Source organism: Xenopus tropicalis, chromosome 3, assembly GCF_000004195.4.
Source record: "Xenopus tropicalis strain Nigerian chromosome 3, UCB_Xtro_10.0, whole genome shotgun sequence".
Classification (NCBI taxonomy): Eukaryota; Metazoa; Chordata; class Amphibia; order Anura; family Pipidae; genus Xenopus; species Xenopus tropicalis.
Genome location: NC_030679.2, coordinates 146,545,196 through 146,570,698, shown reverse-complemented (window position 1 = coordinate 146,570,698; position 25,503 = coordinate 146,545,196). Strand labels below are relative to the sequence as shown.

At 43.6% G+C, this 25,503-nt stretch overlaps 2 protein-coding genes across 2 annotated transcripts; both read right to left on the bottom strand.

The window, feature by feature from the left end:
* Nucleotides 1-1,579: 1,579 nt before the first annotated feature.
* LOC101732966 (extracellular calcium-sensing receptor) lies at nt 1,580-11,727 on the bottom strand. The gene is made up of 6 exons (XM_004913303.3): nt 11,501-11,727; nt 7,508-7,799; nt 5,768-6,580; nt 5,452-5,676; nt 2,597-2,720; nt 1,580-2,512 (listed from the first exon to the last, which is right to left on the bottom strand). Exons 1-6 carry the CDS (start codon nt 11,725-11,727, stop codon nt 1,614-1,616), a joined length of 2,580 nt encoding a protein of 859 aa, XP_004913360.3. The 3' UTR covers nt 1,580-1,613.
* Nucleotides 11,728-13,835: 2,108 nt separating this feature from the next.
* Nucleotides 13,836-25,503, bottom strand: LOC100491854 (taste receptor type 1 member 1). The gene is made up of 6 exons (XM_012960319.2): nt 25,262-25,503; nt 21,086-21,377; nt 19,992-20,627; nt 18,364-18,471; nt 14,833-14,956; nt 13,836-14,746 (listed from the first exon to the last, which is right to left on the bottom strand). Exons 1-6 carry the CDS (start codon nt 25,501-25,503, stop codon nt 13,836-13,838), a joined length of 2,313 nt encoding a protein of 770 aa, XP_012815773.2.

The window sequence follows — 25,503 nt, the reverse complement described above, 5'->3', positions numbered from 1 at the left end:
ATGTTTAAATACAGCAATTTGCTAAATTGTTCATTCGACATCATCAGCATCGTCAAAAAGATCAGATTGAAATAGAAAAATACCAGGATAATTCCATTAGTTTTATACCATTTATAAAGTTTTCCGAAAACACAGACTTTATCTTCCCAAAGAACATGATAGATCTCCCCAGACCTGGAGTGGAGAAAAATGCTGATTAAATTAAAAAAAAAAAAAAAAAGAATCTGTGAAAATTATCAAAGCTTCAAATGCCATAAAAGAGAAAAAGAAAAAATATATTCAGCCAATGAAATATTTTCAGTGAAATTAGGCTTTCAAACACAAAAGAATTTCTACCAAAATTGAATTATATTTTTCTTTTTAGGAAGTTTTAATTCTAGGAGACTACGTCAATTTTTTGATAACTTCACTTCTTAAAATCAACCTAATGCAATTTCAGGTGTAAATGGCTTAACCTGTAGCTCAGCACCCTTTGTTCAACTCCCCTTTGCCAATGTACATTGGCTGTGAGTTCTAATATAGGTACCACTATCACGTTTTGGGGTAGAGCTTCTGATGTAAGGTCCATGGTAAATGGTAGATGGGAGATTTATCAAAGTGTGATATTAGATCTTTCTAATTATGGAAAGACCCCAAAAACCTTAGGTGCCAAGCATTCCGGATACTATCTCCTATACCTGTACTTGGCTTATTACACTATAGTTCAGGGGTCCCCAACCTTTGTTAATGTAATGTCAATGTAAAAAGACTTGAATGGCACCATAGAAGTTCACGAAGGAGCCAAATAAGGGCTGTGATTGGCTATTAGGGGCCTCTATGCACCCTATCAGCTTACAGGGGGCTTTATTTGGTAGGAAATCTTGTTTTTATTCAACCAAAACTTGCCCCCAAGTCAGGAATTCAAAAATAACTGCCTGGTTTGGGGGCACCGAGAGCAACATCCAAGGGGTTGGGGAGCAACATGTTGCCCCTGAGCCACTGGTTGGGGACCACTGCCATAATTCATTTGTTCCCAGTGTTCTTATGGTTTATCTCAATCCTCCTTGACTTCAGGCAACCCACTAAGGGTGTGAGATCCTTGAGACCATGGCAGAGGGTTCCTGAATAATTCTATGTACGTGCAAATTAGTACCGAGGTATTATCTCTTGATTAACACTGGAGTATTATGTGACTAATTCAATGCTCTGGGACATTTAGGGGGGCATTTACCCTCGATTTTTTTGGTTCAGATTTTTTGAAGCCATAATCTGATCTGAAAAATGCAATTTTGTTTTGATTTATTATGTGAAAAAACTGGTACAAATCCGAATGCAAAAATAAGCCATTTAAAATCTGTCTAGATCACGTAGAAGCCAATGGCAGATGTCCCTTTTCCAACTGGAAGATCTTTCTTCGCGTCATGGTTTTAGGCGTATTCTAGGTTTTTTGATGTTGGCATTTGTGCGACAAAACCAGAAAGTTGTGAGTTTTGCATCATTTCGGATATTTTCACAAGTGACTGGCATTCATGGAAATGAGTTTACTCGTGGCTTGAAAAACTATAAAACCATGAAAATCTGATTGTTAATAAATGCCCCCTTTTGTATATGATATTGTCTATTAGTTTTGGGTTCTATTTTTTTCCAAGGAGATGTTCTCTGGAGTTCAGATTGGGTCTGAACAATACAATGAAACATTTTGGCACAAAGATACAGCCCACCACAGCCCAACTGGAAGACAGGATGGCAAAGACCTCCATTGCCACAGTATACATGCCCCGGGCACTGAGATAGGCTGGGATAAAGGACACCCACACACTGAGGAAAGCCAACATACTGAATGTGATCAATTTGGCTTCATTGAAACTGTCAGGGAGGCGTCTGGCCAGGAAGGCAACAATGAAACTGATGGAGGCCAAGAGTCCAAGGTATCCCAGCATGCACCAGAAAGCAGTGGTTGAGCCTTCATTGCAGTTCACTATAAGTACTCCAGGTTTTGTGTCAGTGTCATACTCATGGAAGGGAGGAGACAATATCAACCACATAACACACAGAAATAATTGAATTAAGGCACAGAACACAATAACGCAGTAGGGCACCTTCGCCCCTGTCCACTTTCTTAACCTGCTGCCGGGTTTGGTTGCATTAAAGGCAATGACAACAGTGATGGTTTTGGCCAGAACACAGGAGATGCAGAGGGCAAAAACCATCCCAAATGCCACCTGGCGCAGAAGGCACTTTTCAGGTTGTGGGTAACCAATGAACCCTAAAGAGCAAAGGAAACAGAGGAACAGGGAAAGCAGGAGAAGGCAGCTAAGGGAGTAGTTGTTGGCTCGGACTATTGGTGTTTTCCTATAATAAATAAAAACTCCCAATATAGTAATGGGGGTCAAAGTAGAGAAGCTAGTGATGGCTGCTAAGCTGTAACCCAAAGGCTCCGTATAGGTAAGGAACTCTGTAGGCCTTGGTAGGCATCTGTCCTGCTGTAGATTGGGCCACGTGTCCCAGGAACATGGATGACATTCCGCAGCATCTGCAGAACAACAGTCAGATCAATGTCTTTATACACAGTAAGAGGAAGAGTTATACAAAAATGACAAAATAATATTTCCAGTACCTGTTTGGTTCGAAATCTGCCCCTGGGGACACCGGGCACACTCATAGCAACAGGGGGGTTTCCCTGGTACGATCAGCTTCCTAAATCCTGAGGGACAAGCTGGGCTGCAGTACGATACAGGAACCTGCAACGCTCAAAATGCAATTCTAAAAACCCGAAAATCATCACATTCATCACAAAATCCAACATTTTGCAATTTGTTTGTGAAAATGCTGCAAAATTTCAATGCGTCAAAAGTTCACAGAGTGAGAAAAAAGTTGTGGCCATGGTAAAAAAAGGGACAGGTGCAGTCGTGCCAAAAAAAAGTTGCACGTGTCAAAAAAGTAATTTGGTGCAAGAATTTTTCACATTGAATTCTTGAATTTTTTAGTTTTTGCTCAACCAGTACTGAATGAGCCCCTAAGGGGCAGATTTCTGATGATCGGAAATGTCACGAAAATGCTTATGAAAAAATCGGAATAGTCACGATAAAATTGTATTGGCGAACCGAAAGTCATGAAATTTTTGTAACCGAACGATTGTAAATGGCAGGAAAACCTTTCTGACTTTGAACCTTCAGTGCATGAAGGAAAGTCTCCCATAGGGCTCAATGGCACTCTGCAGCTCCAACCCGGCCCAAGGAAAGTCTCCCATAGGGCTCAATGGCACTCTGCAGCTCCAACCCGGCCCAAGGAACATCTCCCATAGGGCTCAATGGCACTCTGCAGCTCCAACCCGACCCAAGGAAAGTCTCCCATAGGGCTCAATGGCACTCTGCAGCTCCAACCCGGCCCAAGGAAAGTCTCCCATAGGGCTCAATGGCACTCTGCAGCTCCAACCCGGCCCAAGGAAAGTCTCCCATAGGGCTCAATGGCACTCTGCAGCTCCAACCCGGCCCAAGGAAACTCTCCCATAGGGCTCAATGGCACTCTGCAGCTCCAACCCGGCCCAAGGAAAGTCTCCCATAGGGCTCAATGGCACTCTGCAGCTCCAACCCGGCCCAAGGAAAGTCTCCCATAGGGCTCAATGGCACTCTGCAGCTCCAACCCGGCCCAAGGGAAGTCTCCCATAGGGCTCAATGGCACTCTGCAGCTCCAACCCGGCCCAAGGAAAGTCTCCCATAGGGCTCAATGGCACTCTGCAGCTCCAACCCGGCCCAAGGGAAGTCTCCCATAGGGCTCAATGGCACTCTGCAGCTCCAACCCGGCCCAAGGGAAGTCTCCCATAGGGCTCAATGGCACTCTGCAGCTCCAACCCGGCCCAAGGGAAGTCTCCCATAGGGCTCAATGGCACTCTGCAGCTCCAACCCGACCCAAGGAAAGCCTCCCATAGGGCTCAATGGCACTCTGCAGCTCCAACCTGGCCCAAGGAAAGCCTCCCATAGGGCTCAATGGCACTCTGCAGCTCCAACCCGGCCCAAGGGAAGTCTCCCATAGGGCTCAATGGCACTCTGCAGCTCCAACCCGGCCCAAGGGAAGTCTCCCATAGGGCTCAATGGCACTCTGCAGCTCCAACCCGGCCCAAGGGAAGTCTCCCATAGGGCTCAATGGCACTCTGCAGCTCCAACCCGGCCCAAGGGAAGTCTCCCATAGGGCTCAATGGCACTCTGCAGCTCCAACCCGGCCCAAGGAAAGTCTCCCATAGGGCTCAATGGCACTCTGCAGCTCCAACCCGGCCCAAGGGAAGTCTCCCATAGGGCTCAATGGCACTCTGCAGCTCCAACCCGGCCCAAGGGAAGTCTCCCATAGGGCTCAATGGCACTCTGCAGCTCCAACCCGGCCCAAGGAAAGTCTCCCATAGGGCTCAATGGCACTCTGCAGCTCCAACCCGGCCCAAGGGAAGTCTCCCATAGGGCTCAATGGCACTCTGCAGCTCCAACCCGGCCCAAGGAAAGTCTCCCATAGGGCTCAATGGCACTCTGCAGCTCCAACCCGGCCCAAGGAAAGTCTCCCATAGGGCTCAATGGCACTCTGCAGCTCCAACCCGGCCCAAGGAAAGTCTCCCATAGGGCTCAATGGCACTCTGCAGCTCCAACCCGGCCCAAGGAAAGTCTCCCATAGGGCTCAATGGCACTCTGCAGCTCCAACCCGGCCCAAGGAAAGTCTCCCATAGGGCTCAATGGCACTCTGCAGCTCCAACCCGGCCCAAGGAAAGTCTCCCATAGGGCTCAATGGCACTCTGCAGCTCCAACCCGGCCCAAGGAAAGCCTCCCATAGGGCTCAATGGCACTCTGCAGCTCCAACCCGGCCCAAGGAAAGCCTCCCATAGGGCTCAATGGCACTCTGCAGCTCCAACCCGGCCCAAGGAAAGTCTCCCATAGGGCTCAATGGCACTCTGCAGCTCCAACCCGGCCCAAGGAAAGTCTCCCATAGGGCTCAATGGCACTCTGCAGCTCCAACCCAGCAACCCAGCCTCTTCCTGTTTTGCCACCTAAAGTGGAAAGATGGTACTGCAGCTTGTTTGTCCTTAGTTTAGTGATGGTATTTATGTAGTTAAACCCATTTTGTTAGTGGGATAAGGCCTAGCAACTCTACAGTACAACTAGATTGTTATGGAAGTGACCGTTGGGTCGGCATTGAACTGAATGACAACGAAATTTGCAGCAATTTTTTTTAATGGTGAATTTTTGGCGCAGTTTTGAGAAAAAATTTGGCAAAAAAAATTTTGCGGCGACAAAAATATCACCAAGACAAAAATGCAGCTCATACAAAAAATGCCCATTGACTTTTGGAGTAAAAAAAAAGTTTGACTTTAATGCGTTTTGTGATTTTTTTTGCCATTTCACAAATTTTTCAGCAGTTTCACTGATTTTTCAGCAAAAAGGGACAAATTTGCTCATCCCCCAGCCCGACCCTGACCATTAGCCCTTTCAATACCTGTGTCTGGGTGATCCATTTAATGTTAGAAACATTGAGTTTCAGTGTTTTCCCATCGGGGCTGCTCGAGTCGTAACTGCCAACTGTAACCTTCTCCAGGGAGCCTTTGGCACTCAGCCGCCAGTTTACGATGTCGTATATGGCCGGAGGGTTCCCCTTCTCGTCAAAGAAAACCCGGGCTCCGTCGCTGGTCATAAAGTTTACATTTCTAACGTAATGGAGGAGCTGGGAAGACAAATAAAAAAAAAAAGGACCGTGAACGTCAGGGTACCTGTGGGAGAAATGAAGGTGATTGGTTAGAAAGGAGGTCTCTTACTTGCCAAGGGTAGAAAGATGAAATATTGGCACACGAGCCGGCGTGGAATGGTCCATATCCAGGAGAACAATTGATCATACTATGTAGGCCCCAGGCGATGGCATAAACAGCCACATATAAAGTGTGGCCTGTCCGATAGTCTATTCCCGCGATCAGACTCGCCAGATTTTCATTCCCTGTACACGCCTTCAAGCTCCCATTGGCCGCCGAGGTGTCGGAATCCGGCCATCGACAAGAGAACGTTTGCTCCCAATATTCCCTCATGAACGTATCGTAAGGATCGTTCAAAGGGCTGAGGCTGCTGAGATGCTGAGGGAACTGGGGCATCTGCCTTTGGTGTATGGCGAAGCCGGCGGTGCCGGTCAGTATCCCTTGGAATCTCTTGTTAGAAAGCAAATCGGAGGTCGACCAGCCTTCGCTGCCGATCCAAGTGTAGCCCGTCACGTTCTGCTTCAGCATCTCTTCCAGGACGATGGCAAAGTCTGTACTGGTCGAGATCACAACCACCACCCTTGCAGTTGACATTTGTATCACTTGTATGAGATGAGGAGCATTTCTGTCAGGCTTACTGGTCAGTATGTACTCAGCAAAGGCCACACAAGCCCCAGTCTTCGCTATCTCCTGCTTTATTATCTGAAGTCCGAACTGACCGTACTCATCATCGGTGGCCAAGATGCCCAGCCAAGACCAACCGAAGTAGGAAACCAGCTGGGCTAGGCCTTTCATTTGAAACTCATCACTGGGAATGGTCCGCAAGAAGGAAGGGAACTGGTTCCGGTCGCTTAGAATAGGGCTGGTTGCGTAATAACTGACCTGCAGAAATGCAATGATCATAATAAAACAAATTCTGATTATATTTATACCCGAGAACTACCTTCTCAGTACAGGTATGGGACCTGTTATCCAGAATGCTCTGGACCTGGGGTTTTCTGGATAAGGGATCTCTCCGTAATTTGGATCTCCATACCTTAAGTCTGCTAAAAATTATTTAAATATTTAATACACCCAATAGGGCTGTTCTGCCCCAATAAGGGGTAATTATATCTTAGTTGGGATCAAGTACAGGTACTGTTTTATTATTACAGAGAAAAGGGAATCATTTAACCATTAAATAAACCCAATAGGGCTGTTCTGCCCCCAATAAGGGGTAATTATATCTTAGTTGGGATCAAGTACAGGTACTGTTTTATTATTACAGAGAAAAGGGAATCATTTAACCATTAAATAAACCCAATAGGGCTGTTCTGCCCCAATAAGGGGTAATTATATCTTAGTTGGGATCAAGTACAGGTACTGTTTTATTATTACAGAGAAAAGGGAATCATTTAACCATTAAATAAACCCAATAGGACTGTTCTGCCCCAATAAGGGGTAATTATATCTTAGTTGGGATCAAGTACAGGTACTGTTTTATTATTACAGAGAAAAGGGAATCATTTAACCATGAAATAAACCCAATAGGGCTGTTCTGCCCCAATAAGGGGTAATTATATCTTAGTTGGGATCAAGTACAGGTACTGTTTTATTATTACAGAGAAAAGGGAATCATTTAACCATGAAATAAACCCAATAGGGCTGTTCTGCCCCAATAAGGGGTAATTATATCTTAGTTGGGATCAAGTACAGGTACTGTTTTATTATTACAGAGAAAAGGGAATCATTTAACCATGAAATAAACCCAATAGGGCTGTTCTGCCCCAATAAGGGGTAATTATATCTTATATATCAAACTGAACTTACCTGTGGGTATCGGTACAGCCCCAAGATCTGGGCCATAAGAATGGAACGTCTGGATGTAGAATCACCAATGACGCCAGCGTAGGGTGCTACTGTGTGACATTGATAATTTGGGGTGATATCTTTTCCTCCCGAGAGCATTAATAGCGTTCCCTGGGCCGCTCGCTGTAATGTTCTGCACGTGTCATAAATATGGAAACCCAGTGTAATGTTGGGCAGGAGCTCTGGGTCTGCATTAATCCTCTCTACAGTAAATATCAGGGCCTGTAGGGTCAAGTAATACTCATCAACAACCCTGGTATGGAAATAAAAACACGCAAAATTATAATACAGGCAATTTAATTGAATGGAAAAGACAGGGGAAAGTGTTGGAAGGGTTACTGCCTGCCCTGCTCTCATTTCCCTACAGAAATAGGGGTTGGTAGCACTAGGTAGGTACCTAATATATAGGGGCAGAGACAGGGGAAAGTGTTGGAAGGGTTACTGCCTGCCTGCTCTCATTTCCCTACAGAAATAGGGGTTGGTAGCACTAGGTATGTACCTAATATATAGGGGCAGAGACAGGGGAAAGTGTTGGAAGGGTTACTGCCTGCCCTGCTCTCATTTCCCTACAGAAATAGGGGTTGGTAGCACTAGGTATGTACCTAATATATAGGGGCAGAGACAGGGGAAAGTGTTGGAAGGGTTACTGCCTGCCCTGCTCTCATTTCCCTACAGAAATAGGGGTTGGTAGCACTAGGTATGTACCTAATATATAGGGACAGAGACAGGGGAAAGTGTTGGAAGGGTTACTGCCTGCCCTGTTCTCATTTCCCTACAGAAATAGGGGTTGGTAGCACTAGGTAGGTACCTAATATATAGGGGCAGAGACAGGGGAAAGTGTTGGAAGGGTTACTGCCTGCCCTGCTCTCATTTCCTTACAAAAATAGGGGTTGGTAGCACTAGGTAGGTACCTAATATATAGGGGCAGAGACAGGGGAAAGTGTTGGAAGGGTTACTGCCTGCTCTGCTCTCATTTCCCTACAGAAATAGGGGTTGGTAGCACTAGGTAGGTACCTAATATATAGGGGCAGGGACAGGGGAAAGTGTTGGAAGGGTTACTGCCTGCCCTGCTCTCATTTCCCTACAGAAATAGGGGTTGGTAGCACTAGGTAGGTACCTAATATATAGGGGCAGGGACAGGGGAAAGTGTTGGAAGGGTTACTGCCTGCTCTGCTCTCATTTCCCTACAGAAATAGGGGTTGGTAGCACTAGGTAGGTACCTAATATATAGGGGCAGAGACAGGGGAAAGTGTTGGAAGGGTTACTGCCTGCCCTGCTCTCATTTCCCTACAGAAATAGGGGTTGGTAGCACTAGGTAGGTACCTAATATATAGGGGCAGAGACAGGGGAAAGTGTTGGTTACTGCCTGCCCTGCTCTCATTTCCCTACAGAAATAGGGGTTGGTAGCACTAGGTAGGTACCTAATATATAGGGGCAGAGACAGGGGAAAGTGTTGGAAGGGTTACTGCCTGCCCTGCTCTCATTTCCCTACAGAAATAGGGGTTGGTAGCACTAGGTAGGTACCTAATATATAGGGGCAGAGACAGGGGAAAGTGTTGGTTACTGCCTGCCCTGCTCTCATTTCCCTACAGAAATAGGGGTTGGTAGCACTAGGTAGGTACCTAATATATAGGGGCAGAGACAGGGGAAAGTGTTGGAAAGGTTACTGCCTGCCCTGCTCTCATTTCCCTACAGAAATAGGGGTTGGTAGCACTAGGTAGGTACCTAATATATAGGGGCAGAGACAGGGGAAAGTGTTGGAAGGGTTACTGCCTGCCCTGCTCTCATTTCCCTACAGAAATAGGGGTTGGTAGCACTAGGTAGGTACCTAATATATAGGGACAGAGACAGGGGAAAGTGTTGGAAGGGTTACTGCCTGCCCTGCTCTCATTTCCCTACAGAAATAGGGGTTGGTAGCACTAGGTAGGTACCTAATATATAGGGACAGAGACAGGGGAAAGTGTTGGAAGGGTTACTGCCTGCCCTGCTCTCATTTCCCTACAGAAATAGGGGTTGGTAGCACTAGGTAGGTACCTAATATATAGGGGCAGAGACAGGGGAAAGTGTTGGAAGGGTTACTGCCTGCCCTGCTCTCATTTCCCTACAGAAATAGGGGTTGGTAGCACTAGGTAGGTACCTAATATATAGGGGCAGAGACAGGGGAAAGTGTTGGAAGGGTTACTGCCTGCCCTACGGGGGGGGCATTTCTGCCGTTATTGTACAGAATGACAGGAGAATCACTGTTGGCTGAAAGAAATAAAAGGAGAGGCCGAGCCTAACAGAGAGACCGCTGAAGGTTTAACCTGGGAATAATCAACAGATCAACAAAACAGACAATTTGATATAATTACAAAAGAGATACGTTAAATTCTCATATTCCAACCGAATGTTCCGGGAAAGCTCCGGGCTTTGCATTTTTCTTTCTATTTTGCAATGAGCAAACCCCGGGGGGCACCATTATTCTCAGTGGAGCCTTTGTGCACGAGATGAGCCTGCAATCTGATACAGAGAGATACAGAGACATACAGAGACATACAGAGAGATACAGAGACATACAGAGAGATACAGAGACATACAGAGAGATACAGAGACATACAGAGACATACAGAGACATACAGAGAGATACAGAGACATACAGAGAGATACAGAGACATACAGAGAGATACAGAGACATACAGAGACATACAGAGAGATACAGAGACATACAGAGAGATACAGAGAGATACAGAGAGATACAGAGACATACAGAGACATACAGAGAGATACAGAGAGATACAGAGACATACAGAGACATACAGAGAGATACAGAGACATACAGAGAGATACAGAGAGATACAGAGAGATACAGAGACATACAGAGACATACAGAGAGATACAGAGAGATACAGAGACATACAGAGACATACAGAGACATACAGAGACATACAGAGAGATACAGAGAGATACAGAGACATACAGAGACATACAGAGACATACAGAGAGATACAGAGACATACAGAGAGATACAGAGACATACAGAGAGATACAGAGACATACAGAGAGATACAGAGACATACAGAGAGATACAGAGAGATACAGAGAGATACAGAGACATACAGACATATACAGAGAGATACAGAGACATACAGAGACATACAGAGAGATACAGAGACATACAGAGACATAAAGAGAGATACAGAGACATACAGAGAGATACAGAGAGATACAGAGAGATACAGAGACATACAGACATATACAGAGAGATACAGAGACATACAGAGACATACAGAGAGATACAGAGTCATACAGAGACATACAGAGACATACAGAAACATACAGTACAGGAACATACAGAGACATACAGAGACATACAGTACAGGGACATACAGAGACATACAGAGACATACAGTACAGAGACATACAGAGACATCCAGAGAGATTCAGAGACATACAGAGACATACAGAGACATACAGTACAGAGACATACAGTACAGAGACATACAGAGACATACAGTAAAGAGACATACAGAGACATACAGTACAGAGACATACAGAGACACATAGAGACATACAGAGACATACAGTACAGAGACATACAGAGACATACAGTACAGAGACATACAGAGACATACAGTACAGAGACATACAGAGACATACAGTACAGAGACATACAGAGACATATAGAGAGATACAGAGACATACAGAGACATACAGAGACATACAGTACAGAGACATACAGAGACATACAGAGACATACAGTACAGAGACATACAGAGACATACAGTACAGAGACATACAGAGAGAACAGACTGTTCCAATTACAATATAGTCAGAATGTCCCAATATTTGTAGCCTGGATCTGGAACATCGGTCAGAAACCCTCAGGGCTCTCTGCCCCGTTGGCCAACTCTCCAGCTCTACTCCTACAACCCTTGAAGTTGCCCTTTAAATTGTATCACAAGCGGCGCCACTTACGTCCGACATTGCAGCTCCCGGGGTTGGCTGGTGAAATTGGCCTTATTGTAGATGTTAAAATGAACCGGAATGATTCCCCCTACGATAATATCTCCTGGGCGACTGATGTAGCTGCCAATATCCTCGCTGGGCAGGTTGCAGCTGATTTTGGAAGCCACGGTGACAGCTAATGTACAGAACAGTACGGCCGAGAGGGGCACCGGAGGGATTCCGTGGCCCCGGGGCATGGCGTAGAGAGATATCTCCGTACAGAAGGCAATGACCCTGTTACTGGGCCATAGTGACAGGCAGGCGTGACTATCCCCCACCAAACACGTACCTTATTTACAGGTATATATATACGGTGCAGGTAAATAGTTTTGGCCAATGGGGAACTCAAACAATAATTATGACTAATTGTCTGAAATCGTCAGGGAATCCGAGCTATTAGCAGCTATCTGTCTCTGGTTTTACGAATTCCTTTACTCCCAAAACACACAATACGACATGGAAGCTTCTAAAGAAACTATGAAGTCAATAGTAGTACATACATGGAGGCCATACACTGTAAGATCCACTTGTTCGAGGAGGTCGCCAAGTGAGCGGATCTTCTCCCGATATGTCCATCTACAGGTGGGTGATATCGGGCTAATTTAATCGTTTGGCCCAAGGGGACCTCATCAACGAGCCCATATCCAACAGAAAAATCAAGATTGAGATCTGCCCGATTTCAGGCCAGTTGATGGTTGGGGAGGCCCATCGTTGGTGACCATACACAGCAGCTGCTGATATCGGTTCTTTAGGCCACCTATATGACCACCTTTAGGAAGATTTGGGGGCAGATTTAATCAAACTCTACACAGATTTGAGGAGGCCATACACTGTAAGATCCACTTGTTCGAGGAGGTCGCCAAGTGAGCGGATCTTCTCCCCAAATGTCCACCTACGGGTGGGCGATATTGGGCTCATCTAATCGTACCAATCCATCGTCCGATGGAAAAATCAAACCTTCCTTATCGAGATCTGCCCGATTTCAGGCCAGATGATGGTTCGGGAGGCCAATCGTTGGTGACCATACATGGGCATCTGCCAATATCGGTCCTTTAGGCCACCTATATGGCCACCTTTAGGAAGATATGGGGGCAGATTTAATAAAAACTCTATCATTTCTCATTTCTTTTTATTTTTCATATTTGACTAAATTCATTTTCCCGAATGTCATTTTCACAAAGTTGAGACTTCAAATTGTCGGCGCGAAAACCCGACTTCATCGAATTGTCATTAATGAAGGGATTGGAGCCATCTTTCAATCCCTTTATTGACTTCATAGCCTAAATTAGGTAAGAGTAGTACAAACATGGAGGATGAACGCAAATAAATAGAAAAAAGCCTTGCAGCACCCCTACATTTAGCGGAGCTGGACATAAGGTTCTGATATAAGAGGTTGAAGGATCAGTTAGGAAGGTAAGAAGAATCCCAGGATGCAGAATTTGCATCAGGAGGGAGTGGCCAACTGTATCAAAGGCTGCCTATAGGTCAAGGCTATTATCTATCCTTTCCTCCATTTCTTCTGTTTCTTCTCATATAGAATTGAGTAACAGTCGTGGTATCAGCATACAAGGCAAATGGTTGGCTGAAGAGGAAGGCCCACTGACCGCTGGGCCCACCGGGAGTTTTCCTGTTATCCTATTGGGCCAAGTCCAACACTGGAACTAATCCTTCTGGTTTCCTCATTTGATCCTCTAGCTCAGCAGTTCTCAAGCTGTGGGTCGCGACCCCTTTGGGGGTCGAACGACCCTTTCACAGGGGTTGCCTAAGAACATGGGAAAAAACATATTTCCGATGGTCTTAAGAACAACTGTTTGGTTGGGGGTCACCACAACATGAGGAACTCTATGAAAGGGTTGCGGCATTAGGAAGGTTGAGAACCACTGCTCTAGCTGCTACTACATAACTACATAAGCCTGACTCTAACACACTGGAGCTAGCAATCACTTTCCCTAGTCCTACCGTACAAGCCTTCTTCTAAAAAAATAGGGGACCCATCCGAAACTGCCAAACAATAAAGAATTCCTTTCTGCCTGGTCAAATCCTAACTTGGATGGGAAAGACCTTCTCCCAGGTATTGTTGGTCAACAGTCTGTATTGATAACTCTATCCCACTATAGATCTCCAACCAACCAAACCTCAGATAAAGAACCTATACCATCATTTATATCAGTATAATAAATATTATTAGGAGCTAAATAGATCCTAAAAGTTCTTCCTTTGCATTGGACATACAAGAGCAAACTGTATTAATCATTTCTACCTAGTGAAAGTCCAGTTTGGTGTATTTTGGTTTAGAGAGCAGTTTTTATTTTTGACCTCTACCTTTCCCCATGAGATGTTCTCTGGAGTTCAGGTTGGGCCTGAACAAAACAATGTAACATTTTGGCATGAATATGCAGACCACCAAAGCCCAACTGGAAGACAGGATGGCAAAGACCTCCATTGCCACAGTATACATGCCCCGGGCACTGAGATAGGCTGGGATAAAGGACACCCACACACTGAGGAAAGCCAACATACTGAATGTGATCAATTTGGCTTCATTGAAACTGTCAGGGAGGCGTCTGGCCAGGAAGGCAACAATGAAACTGATGGTGGCCAAGAGTCCAAGGTATCCCAGCATGCACCAGAAAGCCGTGGGTGACCCTTCATTGCAGTTAGCTATGATCACACCAGGTTGTGTGTCAGTGTCAAGTTCATGGAAGGGAGGAGAGAAGATCAGCCAAAGTGCACAGTCAGTTATCTGAACAAAGATACAAAACCCAATGACACAGTAGGAGACCTTCACCCCTGTCCACTTCCTTAACCTGCTGCTGGGTTTGGTTGCATTAAAGGCAATGACAACAGTGATGGTTTTGGCCAGAACACAGGAGATGCAGAGGGCAAAAACCATCCCAAATGCCACCTGGCGCAGAAGGCACTTTTCAGGCTGTGGGTAACCAATGAACCCTAAAGAGCAAAGGAAACAGAGGAACAGGGAAAGCAGGAGAAGGCAGCTAAGGGAGTAGTTGTTGGCTCGGACTATTGGTGTTTTATTATAACGAATAAAAACTCCCAATATAGTAATTGGGGTTAAAGAAGAGAAGCTGGAGATGACTGCTAAGCTGTAACCCAAAGGATCTCCATAGGAAAGGAACTCTATAGGCCTTGGTAGGCATCTGTCCTGCTGTAGATTGGGCCACGTGTCCCAAGAACATGGATGACATTCCGCAGCATCTGCAGCAAAACAGTCATTTCAGTTTCTTCACAAACAATTAATGTGAAAAGTTCTAAAAAAATATTTCAAATAACATTTCTATTACCGGTCTCATTTGAAAACTGCCCCTGGGGACACCGGGCACACTCATAGCAACAAAGGGGTTTCCCTGGTACAATCACCTTCCTAAATCCTGAAGGACAACTTGGGCTGCACTTGGATAGAGGAACCTATGGAGATCATAGAGTAGAGCAATTTTGTAGTAGTACAATACAAGTCATTTCCAGTCATGTTAAACCACGATACAAACTTACATAATACAAAATGATTAGTATGAGTAGTTTACTGTTATTCAAAAATTTTTTACTTACCCACAATTTAAAATAAATGTAAATGAATGCAATACTGCCAAAGTAACAATGAAGCAGGGGCAACTAGTGATGAGCGGATTTTTTCACCAGGCGTGGATTTGCAGTGAATTTCCGCATTTCACCATTGAAATATTGTTTTGTGAAACTCCTGCAAAATTCACCATGGAAAAATGTGTTGCTTGTCAAAAAAAGTCATGGTTGCATCCAATTGGGCGCTGTTGCGGCAAAAAAAAGACGCGGACGACAAAAAAAGACGCGCAACAAACACATTTTGCAGATTTTCCACCGTTTTGAGAATTTTCTGGTCATTTCAAGACAGGGGCAACTAGTGATGAGCGGATTTTTTCGCCAGGCGTGGATTTGCAGTGAATTTTCACATTTCACCATTGGCGAATTGTTTTGTGAAACTTCTGCAAAATTCACCATGGAAAAATGTGTTGCTTGTCAATAAAAGTCATGGTTGCGTCCAATTGGGCGCTGTTGCGGCAAAAAAAAAGATGCGGGCGACAAAAAAATGCGCGCAACAAACACATTTTGCGGATTTTCCACAGTTTTGAGAATTTTCTGGTCATTTCAAGAACTTTGCGGCGAAACGGGACAGATTCACTCATCACTAGGGGCAACAGGGGCAGTGGAATTTTACTCAGGAAAACTGAGTGGCAAGGTCAAGGGAAAACTATTGACATTCAAGATCACATTTTCTGTGATTCAAGAAGATTGTCTTCTGTGTATTTCGAATTTGAGCTTTCTGAAATTTTGAATTTTATCAATTGAATAAAATCCCTAAAATTCCAATGAAAACTTTTGGCAACTAAAACCTGACCAGCTTCCATAGAAATGTGCGTAAAATTGGGCACTGTCGCGGCAACATTGGGTGTGGTCACAGCAAAATAGGCACAGTCGCAGAAAAATGGGTGTGGTCACAGCAAAATAGGCGCAGTTGCAGCAAAACAGGTGTGGTCACGTAAAAAAAAGAGGAAGGCAACAACAAAAAAGAAGCGGGCAACAAAAAAAGATATAGGCGACAAAAAAGACGCGCAACAAGCACACTTTGTGGATTTTTCACCGTTTTGCGAATTTTCTTCTCATTTCGCGTATTTTACGGTGAAACAAAATGGGACAGATTCGCTCATCACTAGGGGCAACAGGGGCAGTGGAATTTTACTCAGGAAAACTGTGGCTAGGTCAAGGGAAAATTATTGACCTTTGAGACCACATTTTTGAATTTTATCAATTGAATAAAATCTCTAAAATTTCAATGAAAATTTTGGCAACTAAAATCTGACCAGCTTCCATAGAAGGAAGATATTAATTCAAGACATGAATAGAATGTGATTCTTGTTGAGTTATTTTCCATGACTAGTGATGAGGGAATCTGTCCCGTTTTGCAGAAAAAATTGCAAATCTGTGTAAAGATTCGCAAAACGATGAAAAATCTGCGAAAATTCACGTAAAAATTTTTTTTGACGTGTATCATTTTTATTTGTGCCCAACAATTTTTTTTGACGTGGGAGACAATTTTTTGTCATGTGGCAAATTTTTACCCTGCAAATTTTGACACCCGTTTTGCGAAATAATCCACCAAGGGCGAAACGCGAAAATTTGCCGCAAAGTCATGCTTGGAGAATCATTTCGCCCATCACTATCCATGACTTACAGCAGTTGGGTTTTTCCAATGCAACGTTTTCCATAAATACGATAGAAATCAAGAAGAAAATAGATTGAGTTGACATTAGATTGTGAGCCCTTTGTTACAGGAATCGTTTTAGCCTCGGTTTGGTGAATACCTGCTTCTTAACTAAAATGATATTGGGTCAAATTGATTTGATAAGATAAACATAGCTAATAAGTCAGTTCCAAATTTCCCTTGGAACTTCAAATTCGTTTTCATAAGATTAAATATATTACAATTAGAGATTGGTTTTTTTTCCGTGGTTCAAAGAAATTGAGGCTTTTTTCCAATTTTTTTGGAATTTGAGTTTTTAAATTAAAATTTTCAATTGAAGTTTGAAGTTTTTATAAACAGTTGATTTTTGAAAATGAATGAAGTCATGTGATCTTCATAGAGACTGAGGTTATCTCCACGAATTGACATTATCCAGGTGAAATTTTTGTCTCGGCGACTTTTTTGTCTCTGCAGTTTTTTTTTTTCATGTCGAATTTTTGACCAGTTTCCAGAAGAAAATTGCCAATGGCGGAATGCAGAATTTTGCTGCGAAATCAATGCCTGGCATAAAATTCGATAATCAGGATTTTCACGTCATTGAAGGTAAAGAAGTTGCCCCTCTTTGTCATATGGAACAAAGGCAATGTAGTTTATGTTCTCTGAGTGATTAATATGGTAACTCCTGGTTCTTACTAGACCAGTGTTCCCCAACCAGTGGCTCTGGGGTAACATGTTGCTCCCCAACCCCTTGGATGTTGCTCTCAGTGCCCTCAAACCAGGGAGCTATTTTTGAATTTTTGGTTGTATAAAAACAAGATTTCCTACCAAATAAAGCTGATAGGGTGCATAGAGGCCCCTAATAGCCAATCACAGCCCTTATTTGGCACCTCCATGAACATTTATGGTGCTTGTGTTGCTCCCTAAGTCTTTTTACATTTGACAGGGACGTTCCCTACTGCCGCCATTTTGTTCTACTATCTCCATCTTTTGCCCCCAAACCAGGGAGTTATTGTTGAATTCCTGACTTGGGGGCAAGTTGTGGTTGAATAAAAACAAGATTTACTAACAAATAAAGCCCCCTGTAAGCTAATAGGGTGCATAGAGGCCCCTAATAGCCAATCACAGTCCTTATTTGGCTCCTCCATGAACATTTATGGTGCTTGTGTTGCTCCCCAAGTCTTTTTACATTTGACAGGGACGTTCCCTACTGCCGCCATTTTGTTCTACTACCTCCATCTTTTGCCCCCAAACCAGGGAGTTATTGTTGAATTCCTGACTTGGGGGCAAGTTTTGGTTGAATAAAAACAAGATTTCCTACCAAATAAAGCCTCCTGTAAGCTGATAGGGTGCATAGAGGCCTCTAATAGCCAATCACAGCCCTTATTTGGCTCCTCCATGAACTTTTATGGTGCTTGTGTTGCTCCCCAAGTCTTTTTACATTTGATGAGTAAGAAAGGTTGGGGACCCCTGTACTAGAGGGTATTTTCTATTTGCATACCTGTGTGTGGTTGTTCCATATAATTTCAGCACTATATACTTTGAAAATTGCCCCATCAAAACTCCCAACTGTAACCTTCTTCAGTAGACCATTGGCACTTACATGCCAGTTTACAATGTCATACATAGCTGGAGGGTTCCCTTTGGCATCAAAGAAGACTCGTCTCCCGTCTTTGGTCTGAAAGTTTACATGTTTGACGTAATGGAGAAGCTGGAAAGATAAAATACATATCATGAGAGACAGGTCAACATAATAAAGGGCTAAATCATGGCAGCGGATTAAAAAACAAGTTCCTGCATATGCTTGAATGGGAATGCGATCTAGGAACAGAACTATCTCAAGAAATATGGCTCAAAAATGACCAAAACATTTTTAAAGGTATCTACAATGTAACCATAAGGCAAACTTCACTCAAACTATTCCATAGGACATACCACATCCCCACCACTTTGCTTCAGGCATTGCACCACACGAGGCACCAATGTGGCACATATGGTAGACTTGCCCAACAGTGCAAGAACTCTGAACAAAAGTGGCGACTATTCTCTCCAAACTGTTCCATATAGACATTTCTCCATGCCCCAAGGTAATGCTTTTAGGACACAAACTGCAAAATCTCAACAACTCCGCGCAACGTCTCACACAACACATATGTATGGCAACTAGGATCCATATTGCAGTCCAATGGAAATCGAACTCGCTATCTATTGAGAAAGTCTTGGACAAAATAGAATATATACACGCCAACGAGGTTCTCAAATACCAACTGAAACAGAGCTATATCTAAAGATATGGGATACCTGGATACTAAATAAGGACAATCTCTCTCGAACACAAGGCCATGGGTAGGACCCCCCCCCTTAATTAACCTGACAACAATAGAAAAGTGAGGGAAACACTGAACCTGTTAGCAATGAATAATTCATATCAATATGGAGACCTAGGGGCACATTTACTAATCCACGAACATCCGAAAAGCGTCCGAATGCGTTTTTTTCGTAATGATCGGTATTTTGCGACTTTTTCGAGCGCTCAATACGAAAACTCACGACAATTCGTGAAAGTCGTAATGGCTATGAAAAAGTTGCGACAATTCACGAAATTTGTAATGGCTATGAAAAAGTCGCGACAATTCACAAAAGTCATAATGGCTATGAAAACGTCACAACAATTCACGAAAGTCATAATGGCTATGAAAAAGTCGCGACAATACATGAAATTTGTAATGGCTATGAAAAAGTCGCAACAATTCACGAAAGTCGTAACGAAAAAGTCGCAAAATGTTCGTTTTCAATCCAAATTTTTCCCATTCAGATTCTGATTCATGGATTAGTAAATCAGCCCCTTAGAGCGCAAACTGTTATACTGTTCCTTTCCCTTCTTTTCCATTTTTCCTTTCTGTTACATATAATAACTTTGAATAATCACAAGAATATTAAGCCTGATAATGTGCCTAATATACAAAATGTTATGCATGCAAAACTCGAAAAACAAATGTAACAACGAAACATGTAAAAAAATCAATAAAAACAAAAGTTCCTTGCCTGCCAAGGGTAAAATGATGATATGGTGGCACAGGTTCCAGCTTGGAATGGTCCAAATCCAGGTGGACAATAAAGAACATTATGTAGAGCCTCGGCAATAGCATAAACAGCAGTGTAAACATGTAAAGAGACTCTATGCTCTGCTTCCATCATCAGACTCTCCAGCTTTTCTTCTCCTGTACATACTCTCAGTGTTCCATTGAAAGCCAAGGCATGGACATTCTCTTGATCAAGCCATCTGCAAGAGAAAGATTGCTCCCACAATTCCTTCAGGAATGAATCATGAAGGTCTTGGGAAGGGCTGAGGCTGTTGAGATACTCGTTGAACTGCGGCATCTGCCCGTGATAGATGGCAAAACCAACAGTACCAGACAAAATACCATTGAATCTCTTATTAGAAAGTAACGTTGAAGTTGCCCAAGCGTCACTGGCTATCCAAGTGTTTCCAGTCACATTCTGCCTCAACAACTCTTCCACCATGATCAGGAAATCTGAATCAGAAGTTATCACAACCACGACCTTTGCAGTTGAAGTCTTTATCACCCGGGCAAGATACGGGGCGTTCCTGTCAGGCTTACTGGTCAATATATTCTCAGCAAAGGCCACGCAAGCTCCGGCCTTCATGATCTCCTGCTTTACTATCTGAAGCCCGAATTGTCCATAATCATCATCATTAGCCAGGAGTCCAAACCAAGACCAACCAAAATGAGAGATCAGCTGAGCAAGACCTCTCATCTGGAACTCATCACTAGGTACGGTACGGAAAAAGGAAGGGAACAGGTTCCGGTCGCTGAGGATTGGGCTGGTTGCCAAATAACTTACCTGCAGAAATGTAATGATAATAGTAATGTAGATGTATCTGTCATTTCTTCTTTACGTAGACTTAGGACTACAAGGTTGCCACCTGGGATCATAGGATTCACAGTGCACACAAACAAGCCAAGGCACACATACATGCTAGGCCCCATCAGCCAATGAATGGGCAGAGTTCTGCCTTTTGCTCCCACACTACTTCCTGTTACAGTTAGAGCTGCATCACTTCCTGTCAGCTGATCTCTGAGGGAGCACACAGCCCATCACAAAATGGCGGCTCAAGGGAAAGGATGTAAAAGGGCAATATTTACTGATATATATATTCCAGTTTGGGGAGATTCTTTAATAGGCCACATAACATACTATAAACTGTCTGTTGGTTACGTATTCATTCTGGGGGGATAGTTTCCCTTTAAACAATGGATATTTGGAAACAACTAATAAAATTAATAACATACAGAACTTACCTGTGGGTATCGGTACAGTCCCAAGATTTGGGCCATAAGAATGGAACGTCTGGAGGCAGGATCGCCAATGACGCCAGCAAGAGGGGGCCCTTTATAACAATGATAGTTTGGGGTGATTTCCTTTCCTCCCGAGAGCATTAATAGCGTTCCCTGTGCCGCTCGCCGTAATGTTTTACATGTGTCAAAGATATGGAAGCCCAGTGTAACGTTGGGCAGGACCTCTGGGTCGGCATTAATCTCCTCAATGGCAAATATGAGGGCCCGGAGGCTTAGGTAAAACTCTGAAGAGATCCTAGTGTGAGAGATCACAAAGTAAAGTAGAAATAGTCCACCACTAAACAAGACTCTACATTAGCCGGGTGCCCTATATATATAGGAATTTTTCTTTATTTAGAAATAAAAAAAAACAACATAAAGATAACAAACATCACATCAGATAATTAACATAACATAATAGCTCAGATGAGGCCATCCATTTAATGATTATAAACCTTCACCAAAACCCACCCATTCCCTCCCAACAGAAGAGAGCCATCTTTCAAAGTCCTTCATGGCTTCCATTCCCACCCCCTCCCACAACAAACCCACGCAAAAAAAACCAAAAAAACCCCACACTCGATCCAAGTCCGTAAATGTCCACTTGGTTTAGCACACAACCCCTCCCTAACCCTGTCCCCCACCCAAAAAAGTGCCTAGGAGCCCCAGTAGCAATGAAACTAAACCAAAAGAAAGACTTGCAAGAATACTCCCTATATCAGGAATCCCCAACCTTTCTTACTCAGGAGCCACAGTCAAAAGTAAAAAGACTTGGGGAGCAACACAAGCACCATAAAAGTTCATGGAGGAGCCAAATAAGGGCTGTGATTGGCTATTAGGGGCCTCTATGCACCCTATCAGCTTACAGGGGGCTTTATTTGGTAGGAAATCTTGTTTTTATTCAACCAAAACTTGCCCACAAGTCAGGAATTCAAACATAACTCCCTGGTTTGGGGGCACTGAGAGCAACATCCAAGGGGTTGGGGAGCAACATGTTACCCCTGAGCCACTGGTTGGGGATCACTGCCCTATATATAGGAATAGAGACAATGGTACAGTATGGGATGGTCACCGCCTACTCTGCCTTCAGTCGCCATATGGAAAAAGTGATCGGCAGCAGTTTTTTTTTGCAGTTGCATTTAAGAAAGGCTTAAATTTGAAAATGGATAAACTGGTGAATACGGTATATACTCGAGTATAAGTCTAGTTTTTCAGCACCCAAAATGTGCTGAAAAATTCACCCTTGGCTTATACTCGAGTCGTGTGCCATGGGTCCCTCCAGACAAGCACCCTCTCTCCTTTGTGTGCAAATTAGGCCCCCCGCAACCAGACCCTCCAGTGCCCTGGCCTAGGCTCCCACTAGCAATAATTATTCCCCTTACATCTCCTCCGGGACCGGGTCTGCTGCCAGTTTGCCAATGTGCAATGAGCGTGGGGTAGTACTCATATTGTTTTTGTTGACCCTCTTCTCCACTTACAGAGCTTGTTTACTGTTTTTCTTTGAAATAAATATCGAAAAACATATGCCCCACTGATGCCTCAATTAATGTAATTGTATTGGTATTTATTTTGATTATTGAAACTTAGCAGTAGTGGCTGCATTTCCCACCCTAGGCTTATACTCAAGTCAATAAGTTTTCCCAGTTTTCTTGGGTAAAATTAGGTACCTCGGCTTATATTCGGATCAGCTTATACTCGAGTATATACGGTAAGTATATTATAGTTCATTTTTTGTTCTATGTATTTGAATGAATGTATCTAACGATGCAACCTGTGATTGCTCAGGTAGAACTCTATCGGGGGACATGTCATAAAAGACAAAATGGATCAATAAAAACAAAAATTCCCATTTCACAATGTAATATTCCTAATTAGACAGTAATTACATTGGACATTTTTTCAGCAAGTAGTCTCCTTATACTGTATACTTTGTACCGGTTATTATTATTATGATAAATAACCAATTATTTTTCCAATGCTGGTTGGGAATCTTAATAAATTCAAAAGTATGAAATATTTCTATATTTGCTGTATTGGCACTCTAGGGGGCAAATTTACTAATCCACGAACGCGTCCGAATGCGTTTTTTTCGTAATGATCGGTATTTTTGCGACTTTTTCATCGCCGCCGCGATTTTTTCGGATTTTGAGTGACCTTTTTCGTCGCCGTTACGACTTTATCGTATATTTTCCGCAACATTTTCGGTGAAAAAATCGTATTGGTTTTTCCACCATTTACAATTGCTCAGTATGAAATTATCGCAAAGGGCAACGGAAAAGTCGCGCAAAATATGATAAAGTTGTTGGCGCAAAATACGAAAAAACCAAGACGGTGACGAAAAAGTCACAAAATTTTCGTTTCCAATCCGATTTTTTTCCCATTCGGGATTAGTAAATGTGCCCCTAAGCGCATCCAAAAATTGTTGCAAGAATAGGCGCGGGTATCAAAAGAATATTCGCAGGCGATAACTTTGTTCCGCGCAACATTTTCGCCTTTTCGCAAGTTTCCTCCCTTTGCCATTGCGGATTTGTTTCGCAAAACGCCTAATTTTTTTTGACGCGCGACATTTTCGCAACATTTTTTCACCAGGCATGGATTTGCAGTGAAATTCCACATTTCGACATAGGCGGATTTTTCGCGGGATGGGCGCAAAATTTTGCTGCAGGAAAAATTTGCAGAGTGAGGAAAAAGTCCTGGTCACAACAAAAAAGTTGCTCGCGTCAAAAAAGCAGATTTTCATGAATTTTTTCCCAGTTTCGGGAATTTTTCGGGAAAGCCAAATGGGACAAATTCGCGATTCATCGATAATTCAACGTAATCTTTTTTTTTTTTTCTCATAAAACCCGCCACAAATATAAAAATACATAAGAGGGGGTTGTGGGAGCACTCCAAGGCTAAATAGAATATAGAAATACAATGGAAGTGCAACTGATCTGGCCAGATTAGCTACAAGCATACAAAAGAACAGACAGGGGGATTGATCAATGCACATTGTCAATGGTCAATGGGAAGTCTTCTCCTCTACAAGTCACAAGCAGGAGGAGGATTAAGCCTGTAGGACCAATGCTGTGGTCTTGGCAATCTCTCTCTCTATAAAAGCTGAAGGCATGGGGGTGGACTAAGCCCTCTGACTCAAACCAACCCCCAGAGCAGGAGATATTTATCCCAAGAAAGGCTACTGTACACGGGAGGGCCGGCCTTTGAACAATATGACCAGAGGTAAATAGATAGGACCGCCATACGGGGTTTACCTTGACGTGGTATGGTGGCTTCCCAATCTTATGATCATCATTTTGTAACTAAAAACCCCTGTTTTCTGAAAATACACGCACTACTGAATTACTTGTGAAACAGGGGACCAAGGAATGTGCATGGATCAATCCCCCTCTCTCTTTTGTACGCCGCCACAAATATATTAAACTTCGCTACGAATATAATGAAGTTTATGAATTTCTGGATAGGGTTTTCAAAAACCTTAAACACCATAATAAACTCAGCCAATGGTCCAGTTGAAAGGTTCATTCACTTGACAAAGCAAAATTGCCCATGGGCAGTAACCTATGACAACCAATCAAATCGCTGCATTCATTGTTCTACCTGCATCTGGCTGGAAAAAGCGAATCACTGATTGGTTGCTATGGGTTACTGCCCACGGGCAAATTTACCCAGTGTTGATAATAAAAAGCCCCCTTGTGTGTTAGACCTGTCTGTGGCACCATAACAAATAGGCTATTAGCCCACTCGTCAGGTAGTGATTGTTTCTAGGAAAGCCTTTGAGAGTCCTCTACATCACCATGGGCCACCCTTGGTTGGTACGTTCCATGTCATTATAGCATTAGCACTAGATATATAGCAAATATATGGGGAAAGATACAAGGGGAATGTACTAGAGGTGCCTGATTTTCATTTTCTCTATGGAATAGCCCAGTAGATACAGTAGGTGGCAATTATATAGGTAAAGAGACAAGGGGGACACGTGAAGGATTCCTGATCTTCTTTCATTTTCCAGAAAATGGTAGCGGCATAAAGATGAAATATATTTATTTTTTGCCTCTGGGTCTGCTCCTCCTATGGCTACAGCCCTGGAAATAACCCTTGCCTTTTTCAAAAGAAACAATTCAAGCAATCGTTGCTACTTACATCTGGCACTGAGGCCCCCCAGGCTTGCTGGTGAAATGAAGATCCCTGTAGATGATATTAAAATGAACTGGGAAGGTCCCCCCTATTACGATATCTCCTGGGCGGCTCATGAAGCCGGCGATGTCCTCGTTGGGCAGGCTGCAGCCGACTATAGGTTCCCTGTAGGGGGACACCTCTATGGCTATTGTACATAATAGCACTATTACATAATAGTAACGCTTGTGCGCGGCCTCCAAAATCAT